Source organism: Ruditapes philippinarum, unplaced genomic scaffold (genome assembly GCF_026571515.1).
Source record: "Ruditapes philippinarum isolate M1 unplaced genomic scaffold, ASM2657151v2 ctg744_1_1_1_1, whole genome shotgun sequence".
NCBI classification, from domain to species: domain Eukaryota; kingdom Metazoa; phylum Mollusca; class Bivalvia; order Venerida; family Veneridae; genus Ruditapes; species Ruditapes philippinarum.
The window spans coordinates 260,052-274,375 of NW_026862771.1; the positions used below are offsets into that span (position 1 = coordinate 260,052).

Here is a 14,324-nt window from a genome sequence, read left to right on the forward strand (position 1 = left end):
TATTTAATTCTTCGAACATAATTTTAAACTCATTATCACAATATCTTTCATTAAAATATAAAATTTCTTCGTCAGGATTAAAAAATACATCATTTGGATTATTAACAGCTTTAAAATAACTCTCAAAAGACGATAATTGTATATTTGATCTTTTTATACCTGCAGACTCTTTCAACATAGACCAATAAAGACGTGCATTTTTAAATCTGCTATCTAAAAGCTTACATGTTTTCTCCTTATCATAATTGTATCTGTTCTTTCTCAAACATGATTTATATTCTTTTCTAGCAGTTACCATATTTTCTCTATTTTCATCCGAATGAAATAATCTATATTCATTAAGAGTATGTAAAAAATTATTTCTCTTTTCATAACACTCTTCATTAAACCATGGACTATCATTCTCACAATTATAAACAATCTCGTCCGACTGTGGTTTTAATTTCTTTTTTAAAATAGGTGATGCTACTTTATCTAATATATTTTCAAAATTAGTAAGACAATTATCAATACTATCATATGTACAACAATTTAAAATTTCATTTGACAACAAATCAATACTTTGTGATACTTCATTATCACTCAAACTATCAATAAATTCCATTTTCAAACTATTTTTCCATATGTATTTTGATTCAACAAAATTTTGTACTTGATTGTGTATTTTAACATTCTGTAATGTACAAATTCTATTAAATTTAAAGCAACATGATAAAATACAGTGATCCGATAAAATATTTGGATCATCAACTTTGAAACTGTCAATTAACGTAAACATTTCTTTCCTGCATAATACATAATCTATCAAACTGCAACCCCGATGATTAACAAATGTATATTTGCTTAAATTTAAATCTTCATCTATTCGACCATTTAAAATTCTTAAACCAGTCTGTCGGCAAAAATCTAATAATAGCCGTCCATTATTATTAACATGACCTTGATCTTGAGACGACCGCGGCATTTCTGTATCAACTATATAATCTTCTGGTAGCATAGTCATGTGATCGCATATGTCATGTGACACTTAGTCGGGAAGGGTAGATGTTCGCGAGTTAAAATCACCAAATAAGGCCAAATAGCAATCATTTTCACAGTTATTTTCTCCGTATACTACGGAATCTAATAATCGATCAAAAATACAGTTTTCAACTACCGATTGTCGGCTGCTGTCGTCGGGCAAAACATAACATAACCCGACCAAAAGATCTTTTTTCAATACAGAGTTTTTCAGCAGAAATTTTGATCCATATAATATCATCTTGACTTGTAAATAACAACGTGTTTTCGGATACAAGATAGTCTTTTACATAAATGATAACACCCCCGGAATTGCGTTTACATGTACTCTTAGTCAGAGTTCTGTTTAAAACGTAATGCTCAAACCCTTCCATATAAATATCTGAAAATTCATTTGTCCAAGTTTCTGTAAACATAATAATGTCATTTTCTTTAAAGATATTTATTAATAACTCTGATTTTAATTTATTTATTCTTTTTGTAACTAGACCTTGCACGTTTAAAAGTACACAGCGCAAGCGCACCTCCTCCAGTTCATCCTATATATTTTTAGACACATGACCTTGCTCAGCTGACAATGGGTTTTCCACCTGTCTATTATTAGCATTGGTGGGTTTTTTTACTTCTATTATTAGATACTCCTCTATATGGACTTGCTGACACTGATCTACGCATACTACGGTTGTTTGCACGAGAAACATGAGATACTCCTGATTGTTTTTCTGTATGTGTCGAGCCATTTTTGTGTACTGAATTCAAGGAAGTGTTTACAAATTGTGTATCGTTACTCAAATTGCTTGGATTATTTGTCTTTTGGTGTTTGTCAGTTGGGACTGAATTATCTTGTGATAAAACAGATGTGAGTATTTTATTTAAATATTGAGTTTCATTATTAACAACAATTGCACTCGATATTAAATTTGCTGTATCAGACAGGGATGTACTAGTGAATGTGTCATTCTCATTTGAAAAAGTATTAATGAGGCATGATTCGCTGGTATGTGTTGGATCTGAGACAAAATGTCCGTTGCTGTTCTCTTGAGATAATGTAAAGCTCGAACTCGCACGGTCCCCAGTATTTGTGTTCGTATACGATTTGTGTTCTGTATTTACACCGTATATTTCTGTGTTATTTAATGTGTGAGGCTGCTGATGGGATTCATAGTGCCTCAACTCAGTATCTTGCTGTACAAATTGATTTGTGTCTTTGTGCACATGTGATTTTGGTACTGGAGCCTCTGCCATATTCTGTGGCGTGACGTTTTCAAATTGCGGATTGGAATGCTGCATATGTATAGGAGTGTGTGTCGGATTATCCTGAACCGGCTTGTCAGTATATATATATATATAACTTACAGATTTGTCCAATGATATTTTCCCGTCAATTTATGCAAGAATACATAATGGGGAGTCGACGCTGAAATGACACCAGTAACCCAAGGGCATCACCGCGTTAATCATATTCGTCTGCAGTTATATATTTTTACAGTTATCTCGAAAACTTTTTTTCTTTTTAAACTTATAATATGACCTCAACCACAATCGGTACTTATATTTGCTCATACAAGTACGCGACGACTGACCATTCCGACAGAGCTGTTCCATGCATGGGTATTTTACAAAAATAAAAAAGTAGTGTTTTAACGATAACACGTTCAATTACATTGGTTAGTGATGCGGAAAACTCAGCGAAGTATTTCTTTCTTTGCTCTCGGTACAATTAATTTGACAACAAAATACGAGTAACTCGTTAGTGTATAGAGAACAAAGTAATGGTCATGGAACTCAACTTCTCGAAAGAAAATGTATACGTCATTACCGCCGTCTGCTGTCGGCGACTGGCATCGCTCCATTTGCATAACTTAAAGATGAAATGAAATAATCAAAGTTATTTTGCGGCTGAAAAACAAACATACCAACAGGCATACATACAATGTAACTCACTTGAACAGTTGGGATGTCAAAATGCTATAATAAATGCCGCTGAAGAAGGCCTATAGCTACGGCGAATTTAAATCTTTTTTTTTTTAATTTTAATAAAAAAAATGATCAATTAAATATATAATACAGATAATGCATGCTTGCATTTACGGGAAAATATGAGTTACTATATTACTGCCACAATAAACCATATACATTGTACTTCTATCATATGTGTAACTAACGGAGTTAAATCTATTTCAGCATATTTGATCTCATTTCTGACAGTTAATTAATGTCTATGCTGGCTTAAATCATTAATAAATTCACTTCACAAACTATACAGTCATTATAGTATAATTGATGTAACAAAATATCTGAAGGGCTTTTAAATGGAACTAATATGCCATGCATATGAGAACGTGCTGCTTTAAATGTATCAGTTGATGGGGTTTCGGGAGATCGCACTCACAACTTCTGTTATATTAATCTGTTATCAGGCAGCGTAACCGGCTAAACTACAAAGTCGTTTTTTTAAAGAGTAAATCTCTATACATACAAATCATGCACGCGCAATTCCACCCGTACAATAGTTTGCCGTATATCGATCACTTATACTGTCATCACAAATATTGTACGCCTTATGGGTCACTATAAATATAATGACTTTAAATCGTGATACATGACTCATGTAAAAAATTAAAACAACAACCTTTTAAATCGTTTTTATTTATTTTATATATTTATAACTTATTTATAACATTCATAAGACAATTTGAGCTACTCGTGCAAACAGTTCACAAACAGAACCATCAACATTGATCGTATACGTAAAGCTCGTTCAGGCTGATCGAGTGTATCAATGTAAAATAATTATTCTATCGTTAGGCATTTTCTGTACACTGTATTTTTTAAAAAAAAATCCACTTCGTTTGCATGTTCTATGAAATTTATATGTAAAACACACAATCTTCATACCTTTTCAACTCCTAGTTTTATTAAACAATTGGTCATAAATTAAAGGTCATTAAGTTCGTTTTTTTTTAATTTATATGAATATACAAAAAGTTATATATTTTTATTATTATTCGAAAAGTATTAAATATAACTGAGAATTAAGCGTCTCTTAATATTTTTGTTGATTTTATAATTATAACGGTTTTCATCCTATGATCAAGTTTCAAAGAAAGTGATGATGCCTCTGTATACGTATCACAACAATATTATTTAATTGAAACAAAACGTACGTTTGAAAATAATCAGTTGCTTGACCATTACCCGTTAATATTACTATATTTTAAGTTATTATTTTCACGTCTGTATTATTTTTCAAAATTACAGCTTGAAGCATGAATTCTTTGTGAAAAAATAATACGAAGAAAAAAACTTTATATACGTTTGTTTACAGCTTGACGCCCAATGCGTTACAATAATAAATAAGTCATTTTTTCTAGATTTCACTCATAATTAGTTAATTTACGAACACGACATGGTTAAATATACATGGGAGATTCCTAAACTAGTAAAATATTGTGAACTTTCATTTAAAAATTGACCAGAATAAGCGAAAAATCTTGGTAATTTTCCTCAAACTGAAGCTAAATATTTGACCTCCATTGTTATTTGCATTTGAAACTCGTCTATTCAAAGATCGCGTATTTATCAATTTCTCGCTCATTTTCAACTGTAAAAGCACAAATGCTTTCAATTACAATATACAGATGAAGTTAAACCTAAATTATGCACCAAAATTCACAAATTAAAGCCTCCTGAAAAAATGATTTTGAAGAATTTTCCACATATATTAATCAGTAAAAACAAGACAAAATGGCGACTCGTTCGAAATTTTGTGCTTTGTCGGTAAAAAGTAATAGCTTCGCATATCACCAGAAACTGCTTTAAAAGCACTATTTTTCGACAGATCTTTAGAGAAATGATTGAATTAAATGTTTCTGGTGAAAAATGTACTTGCTATTCAATTATTTTTAAATACGCAGCTTTCAAACTTTGAAATTGCTGTTTTCGTATATTAAATTTTCAACTTTATCATCAAAATTCTCACTAAATAATAGTTGACATGCATAAATTTGACCTGAAACATAAAATTCAATGTATCTACTTATGATATACAGCATAAAACAACGCTGACATATTTTCTGTTACGTGCAATTTAATGATAAATTTAGATGAACAAACACAATATGTCAAATTACGATAAAATACAAGTAAATCGTTCGCGCACTTGCTAGTGCTCTCTATCACGTCCGCGCGCTATTAATAAATATCTGATTGGCTGCGCGGTGTAAACAAACGCTAACTCGACTCAGGTTAACAACTGTCAAACCGTAGGCTACGTGTTGGATTTACCGAATCTTCAGGAATCATGAGCGCAACACCAGTTAAAGCAAAGAAGGCGGCTAAGCCAAAGAAGCCGGCAACGCATCCAAAATACATCGTCATGATTGTTAAAGCGATCACAGCTTTGAAGGAAAGGGGAGGCTCTTCTCGTCAGGCCATTCTGAAACACGTAATGGCAAACTTCAACGTCGGCACCGAGCAGAAATCTATCAACTCCAGACTGAAGATCGCATTGAAGAGTGGCGTAAAGAAAGGCGAATTGAAACAGTCAAAGGGTACAGGTGCGTCGGGTTCGTTCCGTGTTGGCGAAAAGAAAGCAGCGCCAAAGAAAAAGGCTGCTAAACCAAAGAAGGCAAAGAAGGCTAAGGCTAAGAAACCAGCTGCTGAAGGGGCCGCAGCACCAGCAGCAAAACCGAAAAAGGCAAAGTCTCCGAAGAAATCTAAGAAGGCAGCTAAACCTAAAAAGCCGAAAACTCCCAAGAAGGCAAAATCACCGAAACCAAAGAAGGCGAAATCCCCAGCTAAGAAGGCAGCAAAACCGAAAGCAAAGAAATCACCGAAAAAGGCAGCAAAGAAAGCAGCGAAAAAGTGAACAATTAACTGCTGGACAGTGACAATGTAAATACTTTGTATAAAGAGTGGTGTACATATTTGTAAATTATTCATTGAAGTTCATCCAGGAGATTTTTTTTCATTATTTACGCTAACTCTCAAAAAGGCAGCTCTTTTTACAAACAGTGTAAAATGGATAAATTCGGTGTACATGAAATTACAGAGATATGGGACATTACATAAATACATATTTATTGTGCCGACAATCCATTAACCAAAGTTTGTGCACAAAACATTTGCTTCATGGATTATCGTTGTGTTCCTGACAGTCTCCGATGTAACAATATACTGTTTTAACCATTTTTACATTCTCATTTTTACATTAATTTATCATTATTATCATCTCATCTTTTCATTTGTTAATTTCATATTAAATGCATTCTTTCGTGTTCATATGTATAAATTTGAAATGACGTCATTTGATAATATTTTTCACTCTGTGAGTGTATATGCAACATATATTGGAATAGATTCGCTAAGTTTACTTATTGTTTTCTATCTGAGTCATGTTGTTAATTGAAATAAATCGTAAACATTTAATGTTGTTTATCTGCTCACTTTTCCTGTTCTTGTAACTATGTGTGTTTGAAATTATTTAAGTTAAACTACATACATATTTCCTAGATTGTCAGTGATTTAACGTTTCATGATGCATAAATTTGTATTGACTCGAGAACTTCTTGATTCGTTATGATTGTACTGATTGTCTGACAGTTCTCTGGTCTATACAGGTTTATTTCCTGACACGTTGATACAAGTATAATTAGGTATAAACGTATTAAAAAGTTACTCTTTTATGAAAGAGTTTCCACAACGATCCGGGTTAATATACGTTTAAATTGAGTCGTTTTGCACTAGATAAGTGCAACCGCCGCAACCCACTCAAAAGTAAAAATAGTACTTTAACAGGATGTCAGATGGTAATTTTTTAGTTGAAAGCCCTCAGAAATGAGCTACTTTGTGATTGACCCACGCCCCTACCTCTAACTCCCCCCCCCCCCCCAAAAAAAAAAGATAAAAAAAGAAACCAAGACAAAACCAAACAGATACCGCTATGAGTGTACAGATAAGGTATATTATCTTACTCCCCGTCACACCTGACTTGCGACCTTACTGCGTTTACAAGGGCAATCTTAGGACGCAGTAGAGACCACATTGATAAAAAAACACCCTCTGTGTTCATCTTAAATGTGTCAAAAATCAAAACCAAATAAAAATTAATAAATAAAAAAAAGTGAAATATAAGTATATTAACTTATATAGTATGTTTTTAAGGGGGCTCATATTTCACATTTTTGTGGTTTTTGGCACATTTAAGTTGAACACAAGGTTTGTTTTATTAATGTGGTCATATTTTCTTCCCAGGTCCGATACTCGTGCCAGTGGTAGAGACGCCATGAACGCCGCAGGGTCCAGTAAGGTTCGACGTGAGGACCCCATCAGCACGTGGAGTCACTGCGTTCACAAAACAAACGCCGATAATCGGTGTTCAGTGCGCCCTAATGACGCAAAAGTCGCAGGAAGAACACCGTAAACACACCAGTTTCATCCCTTGACATTGATAGAATCATTTATGTAGGAATGAATTTCAGTATTTGCTCTACAATTTAACAAAAACAATAACACAAAATAAAGAAACAGCCCCAATGCAACAGATAAAATGTGTCCAAGTATGTATATTGTGATCAACAAATATGAATGATGTGTCCTTTAAAAACCAAAAGGTGTCTTGGCAACTAAGAAAGAACTTCCAAAAAGTAAGAGTGGTATACACAAAAGCAACACAAATACAGCTCAAAACTATTTATAAAAGAATGAAATACGCTCAATGAATTTTATTATTTTACTCCGACTCTAGCAGAGGTAATGTCTTACTTTAAAAAGAATTTAATGCAAGCACGAGTTTGGAAGAAATAATTAAAAATCTGTTATATAATGTTACAGTTGGAAGAAACGCGATTAAAAAATAATAAAGAAAAAAATATAAGCACTCTATAAACAGACACCCCCGTAAATATTACATCAGCGACGTTGCTTGGGTTTTTAGATGCTTTTTGGCATACATGATTATGTAATAGATATACATATATAGATGATATTGAATGAGTGTAAATTCAATACTGAATTTATTGCACGAGTTGAATAAAATTATATTATGCGAGCCTCTGGCGAGCATAATATTATTTTATTCAACGAGTGCAATAAATTCAGTTATGAACTTACACGAATTTAATATTCTATTTATCACATACCCAAAATAAAGACCGTTTAAAGTGAAATAAGAGTCATTTTTCATTGACGCGCCTATAGTATATCGCTAACATTTAGCGCGTCTTTACACTATGTTTGTATAACGCTAATGACGTCACGTCAAAATATATGCACGGCCGTGCAATACCATATTTACGGAGTCGCAAAATCGGCACGGGTGTGTGATAAAAATATATTCAGGAGATTGTTAGAAATTACAGGTAGACAATAAATGTAACCCAATAACAAAAATATGCGATTATATTCTTCTGTCATAAATTTTTATTAGAATTTTTGAAGAAGTACTTACTGACCATAATTTTTGTAGCTTTAACCTATCTTTAGCATTTTTTTGCATGTTGGTAATTAGTACAATTATAGTGAATAAGCATTTTGTATGGAATTAAGTAGTGGAATACCACTTTGACATATTATATGTTGATATAACGTTCCTGTTCATATTCAGCGCTACTAACGTTCGGTAATATGCTTTAAATTTACTAAACATATATATTTGCTCTTTCTTTAAAAAAAGAAATATTCAATACTGAAGCCATGGAAGCGTGTACTGCGGTACATTTTTGCACTGAAAAAAGTTATCTGTCAAGCTACCATTTGAAGCTAAAGTAAACAATATAATGACATCACACAAAAGTATGTAACAGCACGGATTTATATCAATTAAAGTCCGTGATCATAATCATCTTCCCAGTTTTCTAGCTGTGATTTTGGCCATCCCGCGTATGATGAATACACATATACATATTAAAACTAGATACCTGGAAAAACAAACTTTGTATTACTGGTAAATTTTCTTGCTAATTTTGAAATAATTGACAGTTGAAAGAGGACACCAAGATCTATAATTTACGTCATGAGTCAAAATCGACCTTCCATATATAACTCTTTTATATAGATACATAAAATGTACATAAAATCACGGAGTTTAATTACATCAATTTTTTATTTTAAAGTAAAGTCCGTCAATAAATGTACATGTAAAGGATGATATAACATATAATTATTTAATTGGCATAGAAACATATGAACGTCACTTAACCCATTTCAAAATTTTCCGCTTCCAAAAATCATATTATTTTGAAATTTCTCTTGAGCATGTGACAAGTGGGCGTGGCAATAAAGGTTTCAGGCGTAAATGTCCGACAATAACCGAATTTACATACGGGTTATTTTTACAATCTCGGTCAAAAAAGTAAATAATAAACAGATACTGAATATTATAGGATATTAAATAGATGTCATCGGACGATGAAATTCATGGTCTGTCAGAGGATCTGGTAAGAGTTAAAATTATTATCTCTAATTGTCACAGATTAAATTGCATTTCCCACAAAGATAAGAAGGAATATTCCTTAACGAATTAATTCGGACGTCTCCCCACCCACTCTTGATAAGAGTAAGATATGCACCCGTAGATGGCGTATCTATCGGTGATTTGGGGGTCCTACTGAACACTGCTAAGGAGGCACATACAACATCTTAATGTCATCTGGGCCTTGATAATGATAGAATGTTAAAACTAAAAGTAGCAGATCTATTTTGATTTGGGGAATAGTGCTAGCATCCTCATTGAACTTCACCTTTCATCTATCTTCCATTAATGTCAAACCCCTCGCGGGGACGAGGACATGACTATAGACTAGTCACTTCAGAGAAAGCCATGAGATACAAGGACATCTGGGAACCAGTCCCTAGCTCTTATTGAATAGACCCCTTGGTTCTTTTACATGCCCAGTATACTCAGTTCCTATGATATCACGGGTTCAATTAGCCGGACAAATTGTGCGCTTTAGGGCTTTTTTTATATAGACGATGGTCGCCCTTTGCGCACAACCCACTTACGATTCAAAATAATGCGGAAAGTTTTCCTTCTTTGTGTATGTGCCAGCGACCAGAATCTCGTCGCTAACTTTGACGGCTTCAAATATTTATTTAAACTCAACATTTCTTGAAAAAAATTACATACCTGCAAAGCTTATCAAATAGAATCAATTTAAGAGAAAATTATTCAGAAAGTTATATGTTTTTAATGCACAACGCTTACAAATTCCTACTCATGTCAACGTTTTTTGTTTTACACCGCTAAAACTCTACCTAACGGTAGTTTATCGATAAATCTCACTAGTTTGCAGCATATACTGTGGGAATTCCGTTGTTAACTCGCCAAATGGAAACGGGTTTTGTGGTTGTTTCATCTGCAAATGTTTTATTTAGTCCTTTATATAGTGAATAAATTAGTGAAAATCAGGAGCTAGGGCATACATGTGAACTCTCCCACTTTAAGCATGAGACTCCCAGTTTCTGCAGTCATATTTTCAAACATTTTTCTTAAAATAAGGGGTATTTCCACAAATTAAAGAAATCTCCCTCTTTTTGATATCAGAACTTTCTTCTTTGTTTAATGCAAATTTTAAAATCTCCCTCTTTTTGAAGAAAAATCTCCCACTTGATCATCAAAAAAAGTTTACATGTATGCTAGGGTATCCAGGCAATAACTCAAATGTTTAGTATAGATTAATACACACGGCCTGGGCGTTGATACTGTCATTTTGCAATTGCTATCTATATAATAAATTATGTATATTATATTAAAACTGACGAGAATGTATACATATTTCTTAAATTCTTAGAAAGTTTCTTAGTTATTTGTTAAATCTGCGTCATTTGAATTCGTAAAAAGTACCAACATAATGAATGGGGCTACTCAATTCTGTATTACTAGAAAAAAAGACAAAAAGAACAACAACAACAAAACAACCCTAAAAATAAAAGAATCTCCGGCAAAGATACACATTTTCCTTTTATTATTTTTATTATTATTTTAATTATTATTATTATTTTTATTATTATTATTGATACGAAGATTTCAAACCACTGTGGAAAAAATTTATTTCTGTTTATGAATATACCTAATTAGAAAAGTCACCCTTTTCCAGTTTTCTTGGCTAACTTGAACTTTATACTCTGTTTTCAAATGAAAAAAGAAACTTTCTGTTAGTTTGTAGCATTTGTAATGTCTAATACAAGCATCCATAAAACCATGATCCCAAATTAAATTTGTTTTGTAACAAATATTTAAATGTTATTCATTGTATCTATTGTCAATGTCAATATATCGATATATTGTAGATATTTTACTCTCTATATATCAATACAAGATTTTTCATCAATAGCCCTAGAATCAAAACATTAGCCCATTTATATGGTTATGATCTGTGAAATCTGATCCTACTGTATCCAGAATATTCATCACATGGTCATTTACGATGATACCATACATCTGTCTATCACATCTGTTATATTTCACTGATTAAATTCAATGAATAATCCTTTGTTGCATGCTTTGATCGTTTGCTTGTTCTATTTTGACACAGACATTTAATTATTCCTATGCAATAACTTCAGCTGAAAACGGTATTTAAGAAGCTAAAAGCACTCTGTAGGATGCAAACAACTAAATTTTCTGGGTGTCATTGTCACTCTGGTGGTGCCCCACGAATCCCCCTTCATGGTGAACTTCATAAAAAAGAGGTTGAATTGGTAAAACAAAATGGCGGCCATTTAATTTTTTTAGGAAAAAAAACAACACATTACCAAAATTTTATACTGTTAAAAATTCCAAGTCACATGGTACACTTGCATTAACAGTAAGAATAACTCCCAGAGACCTATGGGAAATTAACATTACAAAAAAAAGTGAGGGGTAATAAGATACAATATTAATATCACATTATTGACGATTATATTATCTGCTGAAATTTTGAAATAAATTTATTTCAATTTTATTATTTTTTTCATTATAGCATTATCACAAATCCAGTCTTCACCAGGCACTAGTGATGCAGTTGTATACCCACAGTTCATTATTCAAAAGTAGAATATATCTTTGATAAATTGGGGCCACAATGATAATGACCTGAAATTTTGTACCTTGTTTTTGCCAATTCCACAGTTTAGATAATTAGAGTAAAATTTTATAATTTAAATAGTATCAAGGCTTAAAATTTTGCAAAATGGTTTTGTAAACAAGAAAAATATTACATGTACTGATAAATTGTTTAACTGAATATGCTTTATCTTATGTTTGTAGACAGACCAAGATGGAAGTACAAAGATTCTGAGAATACGAGTTGTATCAGGAACAAATCTCGCAAAAAAAGATATATTTGGTGCTAGGTTTGTGTTTTTTCATTATCAAACCTGCTTAAGGCATATGCATATAATATTTTACCAGATAGTTTATCAGTTTATCTCCTTGAAAAATCCCCTATATGACATGGTTTTGCGACTGCAGATATCAGTGAAGAAAGAGCAGGAAATTAGGAAACTATGTATGGTAAACCAGTAAGTAGGAAGAAGCATAGGGAAGCTAATTATTTTAACACTGATCAAATTAAATAGAAAACTGTAAAAATGAAATAATGAATTGATTTTAATCTGTAAGCGCACAAACACACAGTAACAAGATAATTATGCTGTATATTACATTGATGCATAATATGTTCAAATTAGGGATGGCAACAAGTAACCGGTTAACCAAGTACTCGATCGAACGTCCGATTATCGGTTAACAAAATTGATATTCGATTACTCAGAAAAAAATATATAATTTAAATTTTTTTAACATTTAGAATGATTGGTGTGTCCAATTAGTTCAGAAATTCCAAGATATGCATGTATCTTCATTAAATACCTGTTAAATGCAATCAAAACATCTTTGCAGAGGTGCGAAAATGATATCATAAAAAACGAGACGATCAACAGTTTGACACGCGCACCTGTGTCACTTATGTCATCCAGCTCTTATGATATTCAGTTATCTTTTATTGTGTAACAGTTTGTAGCGGAAGTAACTATTTTGAAAACAACAAAGGGCCGATTGCTTTTATGAATATAAGAATAAGGGTAACTAGTATTTAGAAACTAGTACTTATAAACTTTTGTTGCCGCTGATCAGTCTATTTTATGTCAAGAAGAAAAAAGATATATGAACTGTTATACATGTTTCAAAACTTGATATTGTATTAATTAAAACATTGTAAAATATGATGTTGTTGATTTAATTTTAATTAATTTGTCTCCTGTGCAGTCCTATTGATAGTTACGAATTTAAATAGAAAATGAAAGTAGCATGCAGACGGTGTTGATACTGTGAGATAAACTTTTAAGATTACTGGAAATCATACGAGTAATCGAGTACTCGATCGGAAAAATGACCAAGTATTCGAGTATTGATTTTTGTATTCGTTGCCATCCCTAGTTCAAATGAAATGATAATTGATTTTAATCAGTAAGCACACTACCACATGATAACAGGATATGCCATATATTACAGTGATCCATATGTGAGAATATCGCTAACAGGGGATAGAGAGACAGTGTATAGAGGGGACAGAGAATCAGCAGTAATAGATACTGTTCATACTGCAACTATCAAAAAGGTTGATTTTGAAATCATTCTTATTTTTGCGCTTAAGTCTCATTATGGGAATAAGTACACTTACACGATTGTGCATTAGTATGTTGCTGAAATCTCTATAACATGAGTAGCAAGTGGATTTTGCCTGACAATTTTCTGTTCCAACTGTAGGAATTTTTTTAACTTAGTAGTAAACTATAATAAAATATTAATACATTAAAACAGAAATTGAACAATTTGTTTACATTCATTACAATCATATAAGTATAAAAATGTAGATTGTCGTCAGTTACCTGAAATAATGTAGGTCACCATAATTTTTGGCAGCTTTCTGCATGGCGATATCCTGCAGTGTGAATTTCATTTAGTCAGGTGACAAGTGGAAAGTCACAACTATCTCGGTGACATCACTGTGACAATCCTTTCGAGAGAAAAATCGCCAGTATGTGCAGACTTTGGAAAAATTATTAAAGCTGTACTGTAGATTCTATACATGCACCATTTAAGGCAGTGATGGACTTTGGGAAGAATTGCTAATCTGTTCATTTGATGTGAATAAAGCTATATATCTGCTGCAAAAGTTTTGATTTGAATTTTGGAAAAGAACACATACAAAATACCTGTATTAAAGAAATATGTTTGTATATTTCCTGAAGAGCAAACAGCACACACGTGTATACATGTATTCATTGCATAGTTAAAACCCTTGCTAAAATAGCAGCAT

General features: G+C 32.4%; 2 protein-coding genes across 5 annotated transcripts in view; both read left to right on the top strand.

Moving 5' to 3' along the window:
• Window positions 1-5,238: 5,238 nt before the first annotated feature.
• LOC132720152 (histone H1-delta-like) lies at window positions 5,239-6,450 on the top strand. Its single transcript, XM_060704191.1, has one exon. The coding sequence runs from the start codon at window positions 5,324-5,326 to the stop codon at window positions 5,888-5,890; it is 567 nt and encodes a 188-aa protein (XP_060560174.1). The 5' UTR covers window positions 5,239-5,323; the 3' UTR covers window positions 5,891-6,450.
• Window positions 6,451-9,300: 2,850 nt separating this feature from the next.
• LOC132720153 (E3 ubiquitin-protein ligase NEDD4-like) overlaps window positions 9,301-14,324 on the top strand; it is a 34,051-nt gene continuing 29,027 nt past the window's right edge. For all 4 annotated transcript variants that reach the window (XM_060704192.1, XM_060704193.1, XM_060704194.1 and 1 more), the window contains exons 1-3: window positions 9,301-9,458; window positions 12,272-12,357; window positions 13,517-13,622. In XM_060704192.1, the coding sequence (XP_060560175.1) occupies window positions 9,417-9,458; window positions 12,272-12,357; window positions 13,517-13,622 (234 nt within the window). In that variant the 5' untranslated portion in view covers window positions 9,301-9,416. The remainder of the gene's footprint in view (window positions 9,459-12,271; window positions 12,358-13,516; window positions 13,623-14,324) is intronic.

What these genes read in the sequence shown, in the direction of transcription:
- LOC132720152 (XM_060704191.1), top strand. Translation starts at nt 5,324, where the DNA reads ATGAGCGCAACACCAGTTAAAGCAAAGAAGGCGGCTAAGCCAAAGAAG.